Source organism: Stigmatopora nigra, unplaced genomic scaffold (assembly GCF_051989575.1).
Source record: "Stigmatopora nigra isolate UIUO_SnigA unplaced genomic scaffold, RoL_Snig_1.1 HiC_scaffold_26, whole genome shotgun sequence".
Lineage (NCBI taxonomy): Eukaryota > Metazoa > Chordata > Actinopteri > Syngnathiformes > Syngnathidae > Stigmatopora > Stigmatopora nigra.
The window spans coordinates 88893-114386 of record NW_027551605.1 but is presented as its reverse complement, the minus strand read 5'-3'; the positions used below and the strand labels follow the sequence as shown (position 1 = coordinate 114386).

Below are 25494 nucleotides of genomic sequence, written 5' to 3'. Positions count from 1 at the left end.
TGACTGTGATTTAAGTCAAAATCTCTTATAAAGTGTCTTAAAAGTGCTACAAAACTCTCTCGGCCAGGACCTTGGATTGGAAAGGTGTTCGCTATGTACTCACACAAAAGGTTATTGTTTGAAATCATCGAAAAAGTATGAAATAGATAAAGATAAACAAAGTAAATGTTAAGATTCATTGGGGTGGATTTTTAAACTAAATAACATATGTGTTGGCCTTGTGTGGGATAAAGTAATAGCCCACTAAAACTATTAACCGCAACAACTGAAATTGAACGTGTTCTATAAAATATTCATATTCCACATGGCTTGTTTTTGCTATCCAAACATTTTATGCATTTTCGTATAAAAGTAATTTTACGAGAAGAAGGCGATGAAGAGTAACTGTTTAGCGACAGAGCTACTTTGTAAACAATTATAGCGACGCTTGACTTCTGGCAGGAAGAAGTGTTGGCTAGTGATATATTTTTGGCAGCAAAATATGCTGAATGAATAATAAATCGTGTTCTGCGTGTCGGCTGAAAATGACTTGACAAATGGAAGTGCTGATTCGTCATTTTATATGAAGTCACCGTGCTTCTTTACGGTATAGAAAATGATGCAATGGGGGGTTTTTAAGCGGTTTTTTTTGGCATTGCAACCCGCTGGCATGCGTGTTCTATTCAAAATGATGCTTATCATGCTGGCATTCCCGCAATAGCGGGAGTCATGTCACGCTCAGCGAGATCGTTTTTTGGCTGTGAAGACAAAAAGTGAATATCCAGTTTTGTCCATTTGTTTCGGGGCTTTGTTTTCTTCTATTGTAATCAAAAATTTCAACATTAAAGGCTGTACTATTCTGCATTGTTGACCATTCGCAAAACCTATGATGTCATAATGTTATATGTGTTTTTTTTTCCTCATAGTGGGATGTTTTTGTTATATTTTCTTTCCTGGTTTAAGGCAATGATGAAATTGATTAGGTTCATTTGGTTGGATAAGGAATGGGATAACTTTCTGGCCCGGGGGCCACATTGACTTTAAAAATTTGACAGATGGGGCCGGCTCAGCACAAGATAGGATACATATAAAAAAGTGCATCCGTTAATAGTACATATGAAACATAAACAGAAAAAAAGGACTAAAGTATTAACATACTGATCACTCATCATTAAAGTATAACGTACAAAGTCAAGTAAAAAGGAATGTATTAAGAAAAACATTATTAGGACAACGTCGCCGGGCCGGATTAAAAGCCCCCGTGGGCCGGATGTGGCCCGCGGGCCGTACATTTGCCCATGTCTGAGTTAGATACGAGTACGTCATTGACCTACTTAAAATTACCATCACCATTTCCTTGTTCCATTAATTTGACGTAAAAGGTTGTTTTATTTCCCCTCATTTTAATACAGTGTATTTTGATTTGTATGTTTCAATACAATTACAGTCAATTTTGACAAAATACATTAGCGTTACTTTATCCCTCCCTCCTTCTACTGTAGATTTGCTTTGGTTTAATCCTTTTAACATGCTACAAGGTACGTTAAAAGCAAACCCTGCCAATTAATGTCAATTTGTTAACCATTTTCCACAATATTAAATTAGAGAGAGCTTTTTATTTGGTTTGTATGTACTGTCATGTCCGTTTATACTCACCATATTAAAAGCTTAGTGACTCTTCAATTGATTTGATGCTGTCAGGATATAGTAAAACAAATCCTCCCTGAAAAATCCAAATGAACTTCATTAAAAAAAACTCACAACATGCTTAAACACAAAATAAATTGGACCATTAAAATGTTATCTACTTCTAAAATGAGGGAAACAGAAACAAACAAATAACAACAATCCAAAATATTTCAAACAGATAAACCCCAGCATGTTAAAAACACTTTTTTTGGGTGACTTTTTATTAGTTATTTTAAGACTAAGTTTTAACACATGCTGTATGAAATTCATTTAATTCCTATGGCCATCCCAAAGCTCGCTTTGCTACAAATTACAGCCTCCACAGTGGCCCTTCTGCAGCATATTCAATAAAGATGAAACAATGATGAGGCTTTATAGCAGTGCTGTTTTATTTAAGGGAAATATCTGTATCTCTACGTGACCAAATCTTTTGGTGAGTGAGTGAGCTTACATTTTTTTCAATGAGCCTTCCATCCTGAGAGAGGTTATTGATTTAAACGCCAAAAAAATATGACACATGTTAACTCTTTTGCTTTAAAATAACAAGGATTTTTATGTGTATAAACTACAATAAGAATATAACCATACTACCTTATTTACCATTCTTATAATTGCAATAGTTTGTCATGTTTTCACTTAGAATTCCAAATACAATATAACAGAAAAATGACAGTATTACAATATTTTTGTTTGTTTTAATAATCTATTGAAGTGTGCACCCTGCTTTCAGCAATTTGTAGTGCTGCTCGCTTGGAGGTGTCTAATTATTCATTGAATTTCTTCCTAGTGGTTGGTCTCAACAATGGTTAGGCATTCAAAGATTAAAAAAAACAACATATTTTTAAATGTTTTTGCTGGTGTCACTCACAATGTGATTGGCTTGTACGCATTGGATGTTCTGTTTTTGTCGATTGAACTCACCTGACATGAAGCACGTTGCTTCTATGAGTTTTCAGTTCCAGTTTTTTGCACTTTATACTCAGCATCGGTCTGTAGTGTGTTTGACAGATTTGATGGCTTCTACGGGACATTGTTCTGTCTATCCGATATTGGCCAGTTGAATTTTTAACCATATGATTCACAACTAGATGGTCTGGTCAGGTGGGGAGAATCTGTAAGTAGAAGACAAGATGGTACAGAATATGTAAAAAAGACACTTTGGACATGATATTTGATGAAAAGGATTGTTAGGTTTATCATTATTATAAATTACCTTGAAATAGAATCATTATATATGCTGCAATGAAGGACACTTTGCCTTATTTTGGATATTAAACATTACATATATGAACGGTTTGCTTATTAGGGATGTTAGTACAAATACAAGTACAATATGTTCTAACAAGACATTTATTCTTGAGAAACAGCAAAGTTGGGATCAAATAAAGAATTGCAATGTGTAATGTTGTTTTCATCAAGGCCAAACAACATCTTTCTGTGTATTTTACGAACTAATGACTTCACCTTTGCTCGACCGAGTGCTTAAACATGATTTTTTTCTGTTGGTTTTTGAACTGTGCAAAAAAAAAAATGAGACGCAGGCAACATGTGGGTGCTTTGCGGAGGCTTCCCAGCAGAAAACTGGCTGCCCGAGGGTCCAAAATAATTGATTTTACCCGCACGGACGACAAGAAAATGAGCCTCTTTTAAGAAATAACTCCATCTCTCGCCAATTGGATGCTTGGATTGGAAAAGGGAAAGCGGCTTGTGTTGGACTTTGAAGTCACGTGCGCTTGAAGGCGAAGGGCCAACAAACAATCCCGACTTGGAAATAAACACGCGCCCCCGCCGAGAAGAACCACGCCGTGATAAAGACGGGGAGAGAGGTGCTCTTCTCGCACCTTGACAATGCCGCATTGTTTGTCCAGAAGGAGACGAGAGCTTATCATTATTACCCTGGAAAACCTTGTTGCAAAGAACCATCCTTCAACCGCCCCGGGAATGTTCATATTTCACCCGGGTGACAATAAAAGGTAATTAGCAAAAGGCTGTGTCCATTGGTGTGTCGTGTCTTATAACTGATAGCATCTATTCCTTTTGGAATAGACTGCCATTGGAAGCTACAATGTTATTTGAAGAAGAAAGGAGAGGCTGACCTCCAAAAGTGAACGGTGAAATGCGTTCGTATCGATCTGATCTGTTCACTTTGAGACAATGGTGGAGAAAAAAATTAGTCCTGAGGTTACAAAATTCAATTTCTTAATTTGCATATTTGCTATTTCATTGAGAGTAGTTAACCAAATTGTAGCATAATAAAGCATATCTAATTATCTGATCCAAAGCGTAATTTAAGCATCTTTGCATAGTATTTAATATGTATGTTTTGGTAATCCTGAATGGAATTCATTTAAGAAGAAACTAAGAGTTTAAAATGATTTAAAAGAAAATAAGGGTTTCAGGATTAAATAATATTAAGGTAATTGTATTTTATAATAGGTATAGTATTTTGGTAAAGGCTAATTGCGACAATCTAAGCAAGGAATTTGTTTCTTAGAAGCTGGTACTCGAGTTAAAAGTTTGCAAGAGGCCACAACAACAACAACAACAACAACAACAAATTATGAATGTACACCGGCACGTCTTCACTTTGTGTTCTACGTGAGTGACTCTGTGATTGCTTTCCACCGGGAATGCGGAAATGATGCTGCCTGTTGTCTGTTTGTGGTAATTAAAGTCGCTTGAGGGGTCGGAAAAGTCGCCAAGTTGTCAGCACTGATTGCACTTTGGTGAAGTAGCTTTTCTTTGTTCAAAACCATGTTACGCGTATTTGCTAAGAAAAATCATTAACTAAAAACTAGTGATGAATAACTAACCCTGACTAACCACTGTACTGTTGGTCAAATCAAGAAAGAGGGCACTAAACCCAAATTCCTCACCTGGTAGGATGACACATGTGACCTTTGTATCTTGTCATCATCGGCACCACCGTTCCCTGACAGAAAAAAAAAAATGTTGCATTGACACGCATGACCTTTTTCATCATCACCTGACTTCCGATCGCCGACTGTCTGCCGTCTCCTTCATCTCGCCGACCAAGACGACCATGGAATGTCAATTCGAGAACCTGAAATCAAGAGAAATGAAGAAAAATCAATCGATTTGCTAAGCATTGTTCTTCTTGATGACTAAATTCACATTTAAAACAGGCAATAACACTTGAGGGAAATTAAATCGGACTTTGGATGCATATATACGTCTCTATATAGACGATAGATGAGAATGTTATTGTCTTGGTAAAGAATTCACTCTATATGAATTAGCCCTGGAAGAAATAATCGAGCTGAGGGGGAACAAAAACAACCTGCCATGAACGTGAGGAGGGTACACGATGAAACCTTTTTGTTTTCGTTCAGAAAATTCGCTAATTAATTTCCTGCACATTTTTGTAATGGGATTGTTTGATCGGGACAAAGGGGAGGGTGCACTGTGTCTGAAAATGAACTTGAATGCCATCAGATGGTTTTCTTTTCAGTGCCAATGCAACTTTGAAAATGTTATATTCTTTAAAAAAGAAAACATGAGGCCAAAGTCATGGACTCCAAACAAAAAAAAAAAACAACTTTAGTTTTTCTTCAATGATTTCAAAAGGAAACCATAGTAACATTTGATCTATTCTGTGTACATATCTATTATTTAATTTGGTGTAGAGTTTATGTACATTACCGTTTAAAGCCTAAACTGCTAAGTAGTTGACAGCAAATTAAATTCTTGAAACTCTAGACCTTTAATGGTTCATTAGCTATTTAATGAACCATTCTGAATGACACACATTTTGTCCTTGTAAAGGGGAAGAATAGAACCGAACAGTCAATAATTTTCTATTTCTTTGGGGAAAAATGCGGTACATATCGACAGTTTAATACTCTGAACTCTTTCTTTACTTCTTAATGGTTTTGCCTTGAGAGGGAAAAGTTTGTAAAGTGCTGTTGGAGTCATAAACACAGTATGAAACCGAGATATTCATAATATAAAAAAACATTAACTCTCCTCTTCATTGTATAACTTCAGTTTAAAAAGAAAAAAAAAACCTCATCCTCTGATTAATTAAGGCGCCCTCAACATGTTTATGATGGCCCTGTAATTTTATATAGCCTTCAAAAAGTAACCTTGCTCTAACTCAACTTTATAGGACACCGTATAACAATATAATCATCACTATGGAATTAGGCAGAAATTAGTGATGATTTATAAAGTGCCTGCAGAAGCAAAGTGCAATCAAGAGGGGGTCTAGTGTGGATTTTAGGGTGCGAGTTTGTATATCTAAGTATTTATGTATCGCCTCCCAGTAGCCACAACACCAGTGCGCCTTTCTAGTCCTTATCACATGATGCACATGTCTCAGTTGGGCGCCGCCAGGCTCAATGGCCAGTGATGGTGAGCGCTCGCTATGCGCAGCGGCACCCGCTTACGAGTGCCTGCTTCCGGAGGGCAGGCGCATAAATTATGTCAGAGGGGCTCAGATGGCGTTGACGATTCATCGGCGCTGCATCCATCAGAGCGCATGTGTCAAAAGCGTGACAGGACACGTAAAAGATGCTCACTTTTGATTGACGCTGTGGCAGAGTATGAATTAACAATTATGGCGGTTGTAAATTCATCTGGCGGGTATGCTGACGTGATAACTGTGGAGTAAAATAAGGGGGACAGTTTTTTTTTTTTTTTGTATTTTTCCCAAATGTTTGTCTGTTCTTTAAACGATTGATTGTGGTTTGAATGGCGGGTCAGAACAGTATTTTTTTTGGGAAAATGCAAGCTAAGGGAAATATTTGGTCATCTGATATGAAGTGCAGGGCAAAAATGGAATACTACCTGCTTATTAAAGACATTTGAGTGTCATAAGGATCCAAATTTTAGCAGGAAAACCATATTAAACAAGTTAAAAATGAACTACGACTGTCAACTCCCTGTACTGGAAACAATTAATCATCCAGAATTGCATGCAAATGAGTCAACAAATGATGAAATTGCGGTTTCCACAATTTAAATTGTAATCAATCAACTCTGAGCCAATAAGTAAATTAAAAAATCCCCAAATTACCAAAGCATTGCAATTTGAATTTCAGTTAATAATGCTAATTTATAAGCCCTCAGACAAACAATAAAACATTGAACTCTACCGATCAATATGTATACGTGCAGAGTATACTACAAATATATTGTATACTTATTAGTGCAAGACTAACTGAAGACTAGCAATTAATTTTGCAATAAATGTATCTGTTATGGCTGTCAGCCTGGGTACACACTACAGTAGGGTGTGTTGTTTTTGTATGGTTTCTTTTTCTTTTGCAGGTAACTGTGGCTCCACCCCCTGTAGCAAAGCCTTGGCCAAGCCAACACACCTGGGACTACTTCCCCCATCATCCCTCCTCCAATCAAGATTCACTTCCTGTCCTCATTTAAACCCTTTTAATTTTCAACTCACCCTTTGACTCCCTTGAATGCCTGTGATTGCAGATGCTGAAGCAGTAGAGTCCTTATTTTCTCTAAGATAGCACTTATTGTCTAGAGTTAAGTACGTTTTGTTTGCCTCAGCTTTACCTGGTATTGTAAGTATGCTGCTCATTGTTATATTGAGTATTTATGTTGACAAAGTTAATTATTTTGGGTTGCATAGGGGGACTTGAGATACGTTTAGAGACTATGGGGTATACATATAGTTTGTTGCATTTATACGTGCAGTTTATTCGACCTTGTTGGATTTTGTTGTTAATAAATTATCACTGAAGGCTACTTGCAGTGTGTCTGGCTAATCATTGACTGAATCCTTCTACTTTGGTATATTTTACCATCAGGGGGAGTTGTAACAGTATGTTATCTGAGACAAAAAAAATCCACAATTTCATTCCAATCCATGCACAACTAACTTGGGACGATCAATATTAAGGACAGGGCCACAGTACAGCAAGAACTATAACAGAGCCAATCTTCCTAAGATTCAAAATTGCCTATTTTAGAAAAAAAAAACATCATGCTAATGCATGATGAATGAAAATAACTGAAAGATTTTCTCTCCATGCAATTCTCTAAAAGCAATCCATGTTCACTTTAAAAGGTCAAATGCAGGCCTGACAAACAAAAAATGTCACTAAGAAGAATGGCATGATGCTAGACATTTCCTTGTCCTACTCGGAATTATCATCCAAAAAAGGCCTTTGTTGTCATTTTTACCCGTAAGAAATGTGAGAAAGCGTTAAGAGCCTAGTAAAGTCACGCTTCAAGATTCTATAAACAAACATATGGATTTCTCGGGTGCTGTCGTGTTGCTATTTACCTCTACAGGTAAGATGTTGCAACACGTTATATTCTTTCAGAGGGATTTAGCATTATCCATGATGTCATTCCATCACATGAGCTGAAGTCGCATCAGGTGTCGGTCGCTTGCCGACACCAGCTATTTTATTCCATTGATCAAGCGTCGGGCGGCGCTAATGCGATATGTCAGGTTTTGCTGGAATGACTTTGACAAAGCTGGCAGAACTGAAGAGATGCCGTTTGACGGACGCCGACAAACCCCCCAACGTGGCAGCATTAGGGGCCTATTAGCATTCTGTGACATTTCCCCATCCATCCATAGGGGGGTAGGGGGGGGCTAAACCAGTGGCCCCCTGTAAACAGAGCATCGTGGCAAGGAGAACAGGGAATAAAAGCGTAATGTAAAACGGCATTGTTACCTGGTCGGACAGCAGGTGTGCATTCTAATGCCCAGCTTTGAGGTTAACCTCGCAATGGCGGAAACAGAAGATGAGGGGCTTTGGAGGAGAGGACGATAAGAGGGCAGACAAATGGGTCCGGGAGCAGGGTGATTCAAAGCGCCAGGGACTTTTAAAAGGCCAAAAGCTACTAAAGGTTATCAGCAGCCGCAACAATCACATTTTTTTTAATGGGGGTGGCTGAGGCTTATTATACGCACATATCAGAGGTAGGTCATGCGTGGAAAAAAGAGGGTATATAAAAGGGCATGCTGGCAAAGTGTACAGGAAAAGTGTGAAATCTCTTTAAGATGTGACAATGTTTTCATTTTGCATGCCAAGCCTTTTCTTCTATGATAAATGTGCTCCACTTTAGTCGTAGTTGTAGCTTTATAATAGAACAAATGCAGTCCTGTGGCCTTTATGGCTCTTTTATGAACTGAGGATGTCATAGTCAAAGGATTATATCTTGTGTAAAAGGTAAAGTAAGGCTTATCGGTGTAATTATATACCAAAGGATAAGGAAAGAAAAAAATGGTATTGTTTTGTGCAATGGTTATGAAAACATTTACATGAAATGAAAGATTTTTGGAGTGAATAAATTACTATTCAGGGAGCAAAATACACTCAAAGTCATACTTTTTTGGGGTTTTCTATGTGATAAAATCAGAAGATTTTGGTGTGATTTGCAAAAACAATGATAGTCAGATAGCACATAAGCCATATTTAGTGAAACTAATGCAGCATGATTTACAAATGAATAAAAATATAGGTCATAGATATTCATTTAACAGCAACTATACACTGTCATGCTTGGTCCTAATTGCAAGACTTAGAAGGCCAATCAGAGGCTGAGTGCATGACTGATGAGGTGTCAATTCATTTGTATTCTGGTGCTAAATATGGATGGACCTCTCTCTAGTTAGCAAGTGAAATTAATAGGAAAATATAGAGAAGACAAAAGGGGAAAGACGTAATTAGTTGCAAATCTTCTCGACAGGTGAGTTCATCTCAGAACTGTTCAGTCTACTGAAAGTTCCAGGAGTCTCCCTGATATTAATAATGGCTCCTTTGGATAAAATACCCTGTATTTTGCTATATGTTGTATTCGGACAATGTGAGTAATGGTACGTAAGAAAAAATAATAACTCACATCATGTGTGGAATAGCCTACTTCAATTAGATAGCATGTAAGGGAAGAAAACTCCCTTTAAAGCAGAATATACTGCATTATTTCCCTTGATGGCACTCTGGCGAGATGGAAAAATGGAAAAAATGTGATCTTATTTGCCCAATGGCGACCTTGTTTTTTAAGTGGGGGGAATAAAATGACAATTTTTGTTTGTTTTTTTGAAGTAGGCCATCAGTGGATAGTGGATTTCAATGTAGAATCACTACGGAATGTTTGATATTTATGTGTAAGCATGAGCAGTTATGATATAATGCATATGTAATTAGTGAGCAAGAGAAGTGAGCGTAAACAAGTAGTCACTTCACTCAAGCGTGGGAGAAATGCAACTCGCTTCTCATGAGAGCCAGATGCTACGACGATTGATATCACCTTCATGTCTACTGAAGGATGCGGTTAGATTGGATCAAGTTTGCCGGGAGGAGCTCATTAACATTCATGAGAGGAGCGCCCGGCGCTGCCTGGTTAACGGGGTTAGGGTTGGGGTCGTGACAGATACCGGTCCATCATCAAGAACTACCGCCACCTCGTCCTCCTCCTTCTTCGAACCCGTCCCGCACCCACAGAGTCGCAAATGACTAGTGTTAGCAAAATGTCAGGCTACTGTGCGGCATCCCGTGTGGAGGGGCTGTAGAGATGTGATAAACATATAGTTTATATCTATATTTCTTTCTAGGGAAACTATAAACTACAAGGCTGGGAGGAGGGGGGTGCATTACTTATAGCTATTTGGCTTCTGTTTTCGAAATTTTCCTGGGTTTCTAGCCAATTAGGATTATATAATCACATTGTGTGTTAGTTTGTTAAAATTTTAAATAATGGCATAAGATGGGGCCGGGAAGAGATCACAAATCATTTTGTTTCTGTCAAGTTGTACTGACAGTTTTAAGAAATATGAGGAAAAATATGAAAACACTACTCTTTGACAATTGTAAACCAAATTCATAGATTTTAGGGTTAAATCTCTTAATGAGTAGACTTATTATGACCAAAATTTGACTTGAACATGAATCAGACTCCGTCCAAATATATAATAGGAAGGCAACTCATCCCTGAGGGTTTTTTTTCTGTGCACTTTTGGGTTTAGATCTGAGGATGTCATAATTGCCAACTGTGAAGTCCTTTGGCACATTTGTTGTGATCAAGGAATATACGTCTATACTATGACCATAATAGATTACCATAGACTATTTTTGATAAATTCATGAACTAGGGTACAATAACTATTGCATTAAACACAGTATTAAACTCATCAACTAAATAAGAACTGATAACAATAAAATATTTTAATAAAAAGATCATATTGTAATGTCTTGGAAAGTGTTTTTGTGTCTTACCTTTATCCTGATACTCCATAAATGTTGAAAAATGCATCAATGACAGTGACTTTCCTTTCCCCTATAAGGACACGACAGTAATTATACTGTAAAAACCTACAAAAACAGAAAGAAAAACTGTAATTTCAACATCATCCTAAAAATATGACCAACTAATGACCTAATCTCCAACAAATGTGTTCCACATAGCATATCAAACATTTCTTTTCTTTATTGTTGTCATTAGTTGCAGGTATGACACTAAAAACGGGCGATCAACCCAAAAAAAGATCGTGTTGGGGGGTGGGGGGGGGAGAAGCCCATTCATCATATAAATATTGAGCACAAAACAGAGAAAAGTGATCGGTGGTTATTTTCAAGGTGATGGCACGGGAACAAGACCAATATAGGCATCGCAGAAGCACAACTTAGATACACCAAATTGATTTTTTAGATATTCCACACTGTTTAGAATCTAGAAAAACAAATTGGCAGCTTTTTCTGTGGGTGAACAAACGCTGATAATTACTGAATACCAAATGCAATTAAATAACACAAGTGGAAGCTTACACGAGAAACTGAAAAAAAATTAAAAAGTACCATGATGAATGGCACAACATGGCTCAGCCCTTTTTTTGAAGTTGATAAGAAAAGCAAGCAAATGTTGGCGCTGTTCCTATTCGGGGGCCCCTCGCGAAGAATTAAACGCTAAGAATCAGGCCAATGTCTTTTCTTTCTAAAGCGGATTAGGCTGTTCAACAAAGATTTGACCTATTTATGATGTTTAATGCCGACCATCTATCTCGGTGCGTAAGCTTCACTGACTGTTTCTTTCTAATTAACACTAGTCTTATGTAAATATTCTTTTTTTTTTTTTTTGCCTTGGAGGATCATGCAGAATTAATGAAAACAATCAGCTAGGATAAGTTTGTGATTGTTTGCAGTTGTGTATAACTGACTTTTAAATAACAGACTTTGGGTTATTTGCATTTTGGGGGCCCTCAAGATGCTAAAAAAGGGATTTAAGAGGACAAAATATGACAGTTTGTCAATTATTTTAGTTGGCAGAAGTCATTTAACATTGAAAAATGGCAATTTATATAAATTATACCAAATTGGATGATGTTTTTCCAGATTTAAAGGGAAGAAAATTTTGCAACAGAAGTCTGCAACCTTGATTTTATATTAAAACTGATATTTTGTAGACTCTGAACCTCCAAATGTGAGTTTGGGAATGTCCTTAAAGTACATTTTTAGCATTCACAATACAAACAGATTGAAATTTTATCTAATTAAACCCAGCCAATCAAAAGCAGGCTTACTCCACACATTTTTCCCTTAATTCCTGCTCATGCATTAAAATTTGGGGGTTTACTTTCCACCCAGAAGCTTACCTTTCAAGATTTTTCTATCATACAGTGCACACCAAGTAGGTCTCCTAACAAATGTATTATTAATTCCTCAAAGCCGAAAACTCAGAGAGAATGTTAAATGGCTTTGGCGTCCTTATTCGATCCCTTTATCGTCAATAGCTAATATTTAATTAACTCATCCAATTTATCTCGAGCCCAAGTAACGAGTAGAGCGTACCGAATGAGTGAAACGCCTTAGTGAAGAAAAACACTATTCCTGTCTACAGGAACGCATTTGCCCGCCCACCGACCAGATGGCAAGCGTGCAACACAAAATCAATTAGTGTCATGCCTTTTTCTGTGAGGCTACAAATAAAAAAAAAAAGCAATTTCCACTTTATATTGTGCACCTGACCCAAACACCTCAGTTGAGAACATTCAGTGTTTGTGTGGAGAATAAAGACGCATTAACAACTGTCTAGTTTTTTGTTGTTTTGCTGTCATCTGAACGTTGTTTTATAAGCGAGGGAGCAGGTATGAAAGGCCTCGGGCTCAGGAAAAACACTACACTGGTTGATGGAGGGGGCACAAGGGGGTGGGGGGGGGTATAGTGATTGTTTGACATCCATGGCAAAATCTAACTGATGATGAAATCTCCAATTTTTCTCCTGTTTTTTTCCTCATTAGTCAACGAATACTTCACAGCGTTCAAGCTAAAAGATAAAACTGACATCAACTGAAGTCTTGCTGTCAAATCTGACTGTTTACATATGCCGATTCTACTAATCCTCTGTGTTTATACCCATTATCCCGCACCAAAAGTGTACACGTACAGATATTAAAAGCTTCAGCACAACAGGGAGTTGTAATGGCATATACATGTACCGTATTTTCCGCTCTATAAGGCGCAATTCAATGAATTCAATTTGCTCAAAAGCCCGCAGGGAGTTTTATAATCAGGTGCATCTTGTATATGAAACTAGTTTTAAGAAAAGCCATTCATTTATGATGTGGAAAATACGGTAATTGTATTCCTGGATTTATGAAAACATGAATCATCACTGTGACTAAAGCCACAGCATAAGAATTTGTCCTTGTTATTAAATGTTCAGGTCTATTATCATTCATTCAGCATGGCGGGGGTGCTGGAGCCTATCCCAGCAAAAGGCGGGAACATTTCAGGTCAGAACAGTGTAGCGGACATGCTATAATTTTAAACAAGGAACTTTTTCTAAGAATTGTTCATTGAACTCAACCCCAAAATTTACAATGGTGCCATGAACCGTGTTATTTTTTCAAGATAACATATAATCATAACAAAATGCCAATGTCAGCATCCATGTTTTATGATTAAATTTGAAAAGGAATGTTTCAAAGTCAACTTTAGCCAGCCTTGCTAAGGCTCAACACATTCAAAATCTTATTTGAATCACTTCTAGGATTAAAAATCAGTTTAGTGCTCAGAAGTGACCCTCAAATTCTTGGTTATGAAAAACTGTTATGATTATATGAACATCCTAAAAGATACTGCATACATTCATTATTCCTGTACAAGGACATATGGGGAACATAAACAGAGGTGAATTTTCATCAAATAATAAAACTAGGGTGATAGAAGGAGCCAAAGAAAATGTACCGGAACTTTTTTTGTACCTTTTTGGACCAATGAGGTCACCAGTAAATTCCGATTTGTTTGTTTTGTAATTTAAAAATGTGTTAAAATAATGTTGTGCTTCTTAGATGCCAACATAAAACACGGATCAAAAACTTCTTCCATTGAGATTCTTTAACATTTACAAGTTATACAACGTACACAATCATCATCATCATCATCCGGAACGCTTCTTTCTGCGTGGATAATTTGCCAATGCAATGAAAGAACAGAAGGGGGCAATTGAGGAGGTCATTTTTAGTGTTTGTCATAACCAACAATGAACAAAAAACATATTTTCTTTGTTTTTGTTGCCTATTTTTTTTGTTTGTTTGTTTCTTTTACAATCCATTTCTTTAAAAACACCCCGCTGGTTAAGGTTATGGTCTCAGGTAGATCTTCCACAGTCAAATCTTCACAGTTTGTGTAAAAGCAGAGAAACATTCTCGCTGGAGTAATAAAATATCATGACGATTATCAACATTATTATTCATATTATTATCATCATCATTATAATAATTCGTATCTTTTATGATCTGGTAACGTCGTAGAAATGTTGGCGGATGGGGAGCTGGTTACCCAATGTCCCCCTATATTTTTTATTTAATAAAAAAAAACAAAAAATACCTCAGTTGGGTAGTCAGTGTGAAGTTTTTTTTACCATTGAAAAATATCCAGAGCCTGCATTTTGTTGTCTAGTTCCCAAAAACCTACGGTCTCGCCAACCATCCTTGGCTTCGAGACCCGATACCCCGTCAGCACTTGTGTGGGGGGGATTGGGGGGCGGAATGGGTGAGAGGATGGGAGGGGGGGCCGGGCAAAAAAAAAAAAAGATGCTTCTAAAAAATATCCCGTCAGACCAAGCACGGTGTGTTCGGTGTTGCGCGTCAAGCCGGGCTCGAGATTCCGCGTTGTAATCTTGAAGGCACTTTGTTTCATGGCAGAAAGAAAAGTGGCTTCTTCTTTCTCTTCGGTGGACCCACCCACGCGACCGTGTCAGGCCTCGCTCATCGGACCACCGTCTTGTAATCAATCATGTCCTGGACTTCTCGGCCTTTGGCTTTTTTTGTTTGTTTTTGTTTTTGTTTTCGCCCGCCGCTCCAGCTAACCTTTTTTTAGCCGATTTTTTTCCTTTTTCTTCTGCCATCGTACCATCGGTCGGCCACTTGATTCGTGGGCACAGTGTAAAAAGTACATAGGCAGCCACGGGGAGGGGGGAAACGAGGAAGGGGGAGGTCGAGGGTGTTAAAGCAGATGGAACAAAACGTTGCCAGAGGTCTTGATATTTTCTTTTTTCTTATTTTTTTTTAGACCAGCACCAAGCAGATAAAAACAACAAAAATGAGGCCAGTGGGGGGAAGAAAAAAAAACAAGCGATTGGCATCTGGTGCGAGAGAAATGAAGATAAAGATGCACAGAGAAAGGTCTGATTCAATTTCCTCCTTCAAAATGTCAGCAGCATCCATATTTTGCTGCCTTGCAAAGATATATATATATATATATTTTTTTCATATAACTTCATAAAATTGTTCTTGTGCTTTACAAACTGCCCCCTCCATTGCAAAAGTTCAATGTGCTCAATTTTAGAGTCTGGCATCAACGAGGGTTGTAATTCAGTTTTTTTTCTTCTTCTTCTTCCCAAAAAAAATAGCACATCTTTATTACTTTTCCTGTCTTTTTGTTGTTGTAAATCACAGTTAAAAAGTCTAGATTTCTTTCCCTATGTGGTCTATTGAAATTCTGGGGTGGGGTTGGGTGGGGGGCTTGGACCGTCTCCTTGCTTTCTGGATGCGTGGATCTTTGGTGACGGGGGTGTCAAGGGCACAGCTCGCAGACGACAGGTCTGAACGTCGGCCTCTCAGACGACGGACAGGAGGGTCACCTTTGACCCTCCAGGAGGGTCACCACCACTGTGACGCATAGCAGCCATATATGCAGAGAAGTTGACTGAGCAATGGCGCTGAGGTCTGAGGTAGGTAAGACGAAGAAGTGGAACCATATTTGTGACAAATTTGAATTATTAACAGTCACAAGGCTACTGTTGTGAATGAAATGGAAGAAGAAAAAATGAGCCAGTCCTCTTAGTTCAAATGAACTGAGTTATAGCAAGCATTGAGTAAAACCATGCTCGTGTAGAAGGCCATATTTTTTTTTTTTTGTTGAGAAAAGTGGAATTTTAATTTACAATAAGCGTGTTGAATATTAACGCTGAACGTGGATTTCTTTGGAGGAAAATGTTCTTAAATGAATGGCGTTTTTTTTTTTAAAGTTGATGTATTTTGAAATAAAACTGTTCTAAAATGTTTGTAAGGAAACTTTTGTTGGTTAAGTTGAATACAACTGAACTTGGACATAAAAGTCATGTGGACAATTGATTCAGTCAAATTTTTGCATAACCATTTTTTTGACAATATAGTATATTTTAGACATTATAGTATAATATTATACATGGCAATTTATTGGAATTTAAATGTAATAAAATAAGATGGTTATGTAGCATTTTAATGCATTTAAAAAATAACATACGTTGCATACATTTGAATATATATATATATATATATATATATATATATATATATATATATATATATATATATATATATATAATATGAAGATTTCAACTATATTATAGAGCCTCCAGTTGTTTATATACTGTTTATATTCCTATCATTGCTACTGTGGGAATTCAGTAGTTTATTTTCCTCTTCACTCCAGCTGAAAATTGCATAGAGAGACCCAGTGGTCCATGCCTAAACCAGTGGGGATGATAAATGTAGCCTCTTACTCGCAATAGTTTTTGTTATTATTTCTATATGTTGTGTATTGTGTCAACATTATAATATGGTATTAAATTTTCCAAAGATTGGAATAAGTCTCTACCTAATGTAACGCCAACTATTTGGGAACTTGTCATAGAAGACAGTGTATAACTTGAAATATTTAAAAAAGTCACCAAAAAGCCTTAAAGTATGTTTATATGGGCCGACACCTCGAAAGCCAAACAAAAGCAGCACTTGGCATGAACACATAATTGAGTTTCACATTTCACAAGCGGGTGGTATCGATTTTACGGTGATCCCCGTTGCGCAGAATGAACCCCTGTGAGTTGTCGGCGAACTATTCTTGATTAACAGCATCAGCCCAAAGTCACGTTCTGTCAAAGTCCATTACCCATTCCTCAACCGTCCCCATCCTTTACCTCACGTCGAGTCATGTAAGATTCATCACGCGAGATTGAATTTTATAATTCATGCTCTCGTCCTCCCCCAGTCTGTCCTGAGGGCCGACGACCGCTACCCCGAAGTGAATTCATAAAAAAAAATACCTTCAATAATGACAGATCATAAAATAAATACGTCATAGCGACTAAAAATTGCCAACTGATTTGTCCCGCCATGATGAAAAGAGACTGGTACGCTCATTTTCACATGAATTGTTAAATGGACACGTGGGTTTAGGATGTTTCTGGAAAGAAAACTCCTGGGGGGGGGCGTTCGAAAGCCAGATTCAATCAAAGCAATGGCGTCACATCTGCCTGTCTACCATTACCTTGTCAATTGCAGGCCATTTTCCATGACCTACTTACTTTCCCTCACTTTTTTCCCCTCTCCCTCCTTCTTATTATTTCTTTACCTCTGGCTCGCCCATTACCGTTCTCAATCCCTACACTGTGTGGCTCGTCACATGATTACAACACTGTTGCTACGGCGACCGGCTCATTTTCCTCCCCGGCAGGGATGGATGGATGAATGCTGACCAACATCTATGATGAATGAGTACTTATTCCATTTGAAAATTCTACTCACTGGGCGGCGGGTCTCGACACTCCCCTTCTTCTAATGTGACGTCATCGACGGCGATGTCCCCCTCGATGCCCGGCCCCCTGATTCCTTCAAGTACCACCTGGAAAAAATGGGATAATCAACTGTTTGTCATCTGTCTAGAAACAGACACTTGCTAAAATGGTAGCACGCAAAGATTAGTATAATGGATAAAGTGTCATTATGTCAAAGAATTAGCTCTTCAATTATCGTATAATGGAATACAAAAATTCCTTTCCGATACAACATATGGGTGTCAAAGTCATTATTGTCTCGGGCTGCATTTTAGATAATTATAGGTGGCATTAGAGGGCCACTAAAGCTATAAAATGTATTATTATTATTAATACTGACAGAAGAAACTTAAACATACCTGGATTTGGACATCAGAAGCCTAAAAAGGTTTTATTCAATTCATTTAAAAAGAAAAAAAATGTAGTGGCAATTTTTAAAAATGCTCTTAATAACCCAATCTTTTTAGAAACATAATTTTGACAATTTTGAAGAAAATGTTGCTGCAAGTGAATGGCTTTTGCAAGATTTTTATTCATAACCTTGAGTTTGGCACACTATATTTTCAAGTTATCCTCAAATTTACCATTTTTTTATCCTTGTGTGCAGCTTATTATTTTAAAAAATTAAATGTTTATCCCTAGCTTAAATCTTATTGGGCATACATAGAAAGTAGAAACAGGCAAAATAAACACTGCTACTGAATAGCTAGTGTATCACCATACTTGTATAGAAAATAGAAATGTATTTTCATTCATTAAAAATATTTTTGTGGACATTAAAGACGTCTTACCTGAAAGGACATTGTCGGATGGACGCTGACTTTAGCCTGCTTCCATCTCTCTCCTTGATTACCGCTAAGTGACCAAACTGGCCCATTTGAGCTGGCCAGGCCTTTTTGCTTGACTAAGGCATTTAGTGTCCCTGCAAGAAAGAAAAATTGCAGTTTTTACTTGAAATAAACATTGCAACAAACAACTTTATTATCCAAACAATAACTTTTGGGTTGTAGATAGGTACAGTCATCAATAAACAGGTGAGATTCAAACCCTTGATATCTCCACTGCGAGACAAAATGGTGCTTTTTTGAGCATGTTGAAGCAAGAAAAAGGCTATTTATTAGTTTGTCCTTAGAATAACAATAAAGAAACAAAAAGAAAGTGCCTTAAGGAATACAGTTGCTTTCATCCCTGTGCAAAACAATCAAAACAGACAAACATAAAATGCACAGCTGTTAAATCCAGACTAAAAAAAAAAACCCAAAGGATTACAGGCTTGTTAACGGCATGGTAACATTCTTCACCATCGGTTATTGACCTTTTACAGACTTTTTATGCATTTTCATTTTCCTTAGATAGTCACCTTTGTCGCACATGGATTTTCAAATCATATTGTGGCTTCATTCGACATTCAAAGCCAGCCGAGAAGGTCAAACTAAAGTCCTGCCAAGTGATACATTTTTAAGTGGGGCCTCTCAGTGCGCCTATAAATTATTCCTAAACTCATGAAATTACCACCATTTTAAAAGTAGAATTTCAAACTGATCCTTAAATATATATAAAAAAAACTTTTCTTGCACTTCTGCACCAACCCTCTAAAAACCTGCCGACCTTTATTTCCAACTGGCTTGCCTTGAAGCAATTAAAAGAGCCATCATCATTATTTTATTTACATTTTTCTTAAATTGCTATCCATTTTGGGAATTACTCCTTACTAGAATAGCAAACTTTTTACAAAAAAGGGACTAAAGGATATGTCTAACCTTAAATATAACTCTAAAAGTAAACAAAATAAATTGAATTAATCTAAATTATTGCATGACTGCCCTTCAAAATTACATTTGACTGAATTACAAAAAAAAGTACTTTAACTGTCATCATCATCGCTATTGTACAATTCTTTTATGCAACTATCCTTTTCCTTTGGGAAAGAAATACATTGACCCTTGAACTACAATATAACACATTTTCCTTAAACTGACACTTGTCAAAAACGATAGAAAAGTTGCATTTGTCTAATCACTAACTTAGCAATATGGACTTGTGAAATGTCAGTCAGCCAGGCATGCTCTGACACAACCTGGCATGTTCAAAACTCCCTAACTTCGCCTTCTTCTTCTCGGCTACTGAAGTCTACCATTTAGGTTGTGATGTGTATTATTGAAGCAGATGATGTCTATGAGTCATACAGGATAAAAAATAAAATAAAAAAAACACTTGAAGATTGGATGAATAAGAAGCCAACTGAACGGGTCTCACCTCTGAGAGACCTCCTGTCTGGTATTGGGCTCTGATCTAATACCTATGATGACACCCCGTGCAACCCCATCAACTGGCACCGGAAACACGTTGATTGTGCTAGTGCTTTTTTTTGTCTTAGAAGTGAAAAGGAGAATGACAAGGCAGTAGAATAGCCTGAGTTTTATTCCGTTATTGCAGCTATCGCTCCAGTTGGTGCTCCCATCTCATCCCTGATGTTCTTTATCTCCCCTGTGTGCCGACCCCTTGCATATTGTCATCAGGAAAGCATCCTGGGATGGCGCAACAGTACCAAGAACTACTCCTACTCGCTAACAGGTTTTCGTCATGTCTGCTGTTGAGGTCAGAACTCCCCTCTGCAAGTTGCCAAAGGCTTAAAGCCATCAAGACGTACGCCACGGTTACCACGGGCCAACTTTGATGTGCGTCTGACTCAATGAAGCATGACTCTAATCTCAGGTAAGCCGCCCGCCAGCTAATGGCGGAGGAGTTTCTTTTGGAGCCTTTGCTACTTGCCTCTCATCAGCAATGTTGCGGCCTGGAGCGTTGCCAAGCCACAACTCGAGTCAACCACGCGACCTGGTAATAGCATAAAAATTTCATAGCGACATAGTTCAGGGAGCCCGTGTTTATGACGACCTGGAAATAAACACTTTTGAGATTATGAACCAGGACACAAACTAGTTTGCGCAGCCAGATGAAAAGTTGAGGTTAGTTGGCAGGGAATGCTATGCTCAATTAACATGATATTTATTGTATTCTCTTTGGAAAAAAGTTCACGCAATACTGGAAGAATATTAACACACTATTTCAGTTTTTTCTAAGGAAAGACAGGTTGAAATATTTTCCCAACAATTCCTGTTGTGTGATTGCCATCCACCCAAATGTAATTGCATAGCAGTGTGCAATTTGCTCTTAAAATCCTCCATAATCTCCTAAAGTTATGTTTTGGTGTCTGTTGAGTTACACCAATAGGTAAGCCGCCATTTAATTTCCATAAACAATGCAGGAGTTCATTGCCAGAAAAGATCTGTTTTGGTTTCATGTCACCACAGAAGCTTTTTTCCCCCAGATGGTCATGTTTGGCTCATGTTTCCTTTGGCAAAGATCTGTCATGAATTCAGGTCCTCATCTTTTCATCCATGCCAACAATGGCAGCCAAAAACTCCACAGAAAATTGTCATAACCGAGCTCCTAAGCAAAACTTCTCTCCAGAGCTTAGAAGTAGACTTCTAAAAAGAGCGTAACCGCTAAAGATCTGAGCCGGATTTTATACGTTTTTTGACATTTAGCCCATTCATCATAAGACACTACAGACCAGGAATGGGATTGGCCACAGACGAACAGGGCAGGCAAGCAAGCGGGAATCTGGCTGGCGATCAATTTGAGCAAATTGGAAATGTCACGGCCTACTCAACCTCACCAGGGGGCCCGGAGGAGCTCTCATCTCTCTGCCTTCTCTCTTTAACAGCCCCTCCAGATGTTCATTTTGGACCCCTCGACCAACATGCTTGCACTTGTTCTTACTCCGGAGGTCAACTGGACGTATTCAAATTCCTAATATTACCAGCAATAAAGAACCCTAACCTTATCAATGACATTACAGACTCATTATTTAAACATCTGCAAATACGATTAAATCTTAATATAAAATACTGTTAAAGATGTGAATCCTCCAACTTTAGCGGACATCTACCTATGACACAGCCTGACAGTATCATTGAAAATCTCCAAAAAATATGTTTGTATGAAGGAAATGCATACAATTCTTTCTAAATTAAGGTGCAAAAATACATTTAAATCAGTACAAGAGCAACAATGAGTTTTTTTCAGAAACAGTCCATGCCATTCTATTCATGAGCATAAATTTAGAAACAATTGGACAAAATTTGAACAAGGAATTTGCTACCAAAAATCACCACAGAGTGACAGGCTACTCACCACTAATATGACCAACGTCTTGCGTAATTTTAGGAATGCCTTCTTATGACTATACACAAATCAGACATGCCCATAAATGTCACTTTTAAGTCAATCTTGCTCCGTCAAATGTTTTTTTAACAAAATTCTAGTGACAACTGAAAGCCAATTTCTGTCATGCAATGACACTTCATGTTTAGCTTAACTTTCCTCATATTTAATGTTCAACTCTGGTAGCACATGGACAAGATTTCTAGTTCTTCTTTAAAGGAACTCTAGGAATGGATAACATGTACCTTTGTGATATGCCTATAATATTTTTTGGCAATTTCTCAGTTTATAAATGCCAACAAACGTGCAATTCTTACCATAGACATGACAGTAAATGTTTGCATTTTGGCAAAGTGCATACATTGTATTTTTTTAACCTACAAATGACCCAAATCTTAGAAGGAATGCATAAAAGCTGTTTTAGGGAAATATTCTTAAAGAGAAGCTCCAGCTCTGATTTGGATTATTAAAGCCGAAGCAAGCTGGATGAGGAACTAAGCGGAGGAGTAAGCCAAGTAGGTTGTACGCGGAGCAGAAGGAGGTGGAGGGCGGCGATGGCAACGATGCTGCTTGCGCCTCTGTAGAATACTCAACTAAAAGCTGCCAAATGCTTGCTGCCAGAATGTTATCGAGGGAGAGGAGTGCAGACGTCAGCCCAGCAGTTAAGCTCAGTCATCACTGTTCCCTTTGCTATACTGTGGTTTATGTTGTTGTTTTTTAACATGCTGTGTCACGTTTTGTTTAATTGTTAGGTTAGGGGCTAGATCTTTTATGTCTGTATTGGATTGGATTGGATATAAGCACATATATACATACACATACATATATATAAGCACATATATACATACACACATATAAGCACATATATACACATACACACATATATAAGCACATATATACATACACATAGATGTACATGCATGCATACAATAGGTCCTAACAGCCATTTTTTTGTTAAAATACCATACCAATCCTTTATTTGGAGCTAAATTGGGATGTTTTGGTCAACCAGCCTTGATTAGTCAACATTTTAAGTCAGGATGAATCTCTTTAAATGAACCCACAGTCAACATTACAGCTCTCAAACTAATTTTCTCCAGATAAAAATAACAGAATTAATGGTTAATGCATGTAAAAGTTCAACTATGTAGCCCTGTGATTTGATGTTTGCTAGTCAAGGAATAATCTGCCTATTTTACACTGATACAGAGTTAGGGAAATAATATTAGTTGTAATGCAGGTCAACCTTTTAAAAGTTGAACATTGCAACCGTTTGGCAGCGAGACTGCTTTTCACATAAGATGGCTTCAAAATGATCTGACAAGACTTCATTTTCTGGTTTGTTAAGCCCATAAATGTCAGAGGTGATGGTCCGTAACTTGGCGACACCAACGGCGTTATTGGAGAAAAAAAATAAACGCTGGTCCCGTGAGTTGATAAAAACACCTGGCGGCTTTGGCACTGGCCAACAAAATCCAAGCCAGAACACGCTCGGTGGCTACACTAAACTCGGAAAAGGTTTTTTTTTCTACTTCCCCTCGCCGAACCAGCATTGGACGCATAATGCATGATTACACCTGTAATCTCCACAAAGCTGCAAGCAGTTATGAGAGGTGTTCACTGGCTTAAACGGGCTGCAGTAATAATGTCAACTCTTTCCCCGCCATTGTACTCGCATCCCGGATAGTCCGTGTCCTAAGCTCTGGGGAGGTTTTACATTTTTATTGCTTGGTGTAAAATATGCCGTAAAGCTTCTACATCCCCTGGGAGAATGTGTGTATAAACATCAGAGGGGTCATATGAAATGTAAAACCTATGAGGTTCTGGGTTAAATCCTTAACCCGTTGGCTGCCTTTAAGGGCAATAGATGTAGGGTCTGGATTTGATGGGGAGGGCTCCTTTACTGCCAGTTTCTCCCAGTCAAAATGGCTTAGACAAAACAAATTATTTACTATAGATCAGGGTTCGGGAACCTTTTAAACAATTCCTATTTTCAAATTTTATTCCTTGAGAGTCATACTCACAATTTAAAAGTCAAAATGTGTGAAAATGTGCAATTTTTTTATCATTTTGCTACTTTTATAGTACAAAAAGTCTCTGAATTCTTTTGAACCATGAGCACCCATCAAAAGAGCCACATGTGGCTCTCAAGTATTGGAGACATCACCAATTGTTATTGGTATTTTGCCCAAAATCTACAATAATAAAGGCATCTAACAGCATTGAGAAATATATTATTTTAACAAGTAATTCACAATAATATACAAATGGAGGCTTCAACAGTAGGCCAGTACAGCCCAGTAATTTTGAATGGGTATGCCTAACGGATCAATCTTTTACTCCTTAGGCAAAACATCTCGCATTGGAATAGTCTCCTACCTCCCGCTTTTCACATTTTTCCATAATGAGAGCAAAATGACACCTCACAAAAAATAAACCACTTGGCTGAAGTGCCACATTGCATATTCAGTAGGTTTCAACAGTTCACCTCAAATCACCTCACAACTGAGCCACCACTTATCTTTTTGGAGCTGAGTAGCTAACAGTTGAAAAGCTCAAGACTCTAATGACACACTCCCAGTGGATCGAAGCCTGCGTAATTCCAAGCTAGTATCTAATTGAAACAATCCTGGCCCAACCTTTGCTTGCTTCATGAGTCTGTAGCAATGAATAATGGCTGTTGACTGTATATGAACAAGCTTTAAAACGCTGTCCAGGTCGGTAGGAGTCAGTCTTAAGGAACAGCTGTCATCCAGCATTTTTCCACAACCTGCCTGCAGCTCAATTCTGATCCCACCATTCCCAGGTACACACAAATACACACTCAAACCGCCCAGTGTTTGCGGTGGGCTGATTGGACCCCCGGCGAACGAAACTGAAGTGGCTGACAAAAAGCTAGAAGAGTGCTCCCTCGACAGCTTTGCCTAGCTTCAAATGGTCTCTACTATGTTGTTATCTACACTTTATGGGTGGGGTTGTTGGGGGTGAGAGAATGAATGCAAGCAGTGTCGGCAACCACTTTTAAAAGGTTGTCTTGCAACAGGGAGATATACCGTAAAATATCTTTAACTGGAACAACCTGACAGCCACGCAAAATTCCTCTCAGCTCGGCGGCGGCGTTGAGTGAGGCAAAGCGATGAGACGGTGACGTCGCCTTTTTGAAGGCAGGCGTCCATTTTTTCTCATCTTTGGCGGCGTGAACAAACAAGCGCTCCATCATAGTGGAGACAAGCGCAGCAAAATATGGTATTATGTGAGATAGCTTGCAGTTCAAGCGCAATCATCGATCAACTTATACCTCAAGGCTGCAGTAATATCTCACACATAGTGAATAAAACTCACTGTTGTGCTGCCTCATTAATTATATTCATATATAGCTGAATAGTAATGGGAATTAAGATGTGAGGAGTAGTGATAAGAATTTTGGCATCCATTATAAGCCAGTTAGGGACATGTATGTATTTCTAAAAGGAATGGATGAAATGTTTATTCAGGTTTTGGAGCAAGTGATGTTGACTTATTATGAATGATGCTTATTTATTTTATCAAAGCATCATTAAGTCA

General features: G+C 38.0%; 1 protein-coding gene across 2 annotated transcripts in view; it reads right to left on the bottom strand.

Annotated features, from left to right (window-relative positions):
- The window catches only part of LOC144192384 (MAM domain-containing glycosylphosphatidylinositol anchor protein 2), a 135177-nt gene that overhangs the window by 24663 nt on the left and 85020 nt on the right, over nucleotides 1-25494 (bottom strand). For both annotated transcript variants that reach the window (XM_077711452.1, XM_077711453.1), the window contains exons 16-18: nucleotides 18495-18625; nucleotides 17675-17771; nucleotides 11077-15835 (exon numbers count right to left, since the gene is read on the bottom strand). In XM_077711452.1, coding sequence (XP_077567578.1) covers nucleotides 15747-15835; nucleotides 17675-17771; nucleotides 18495-18625 — 317 coding nt within the window. In that variant the 3' untranslated portion in view covers nucleotides 11077-15746. Of the gene's footprint in view, nucleotides 15836-17674; nucleotides 17772-18494; nucleotides 18626-25494 lie in introns of those variants that run through there.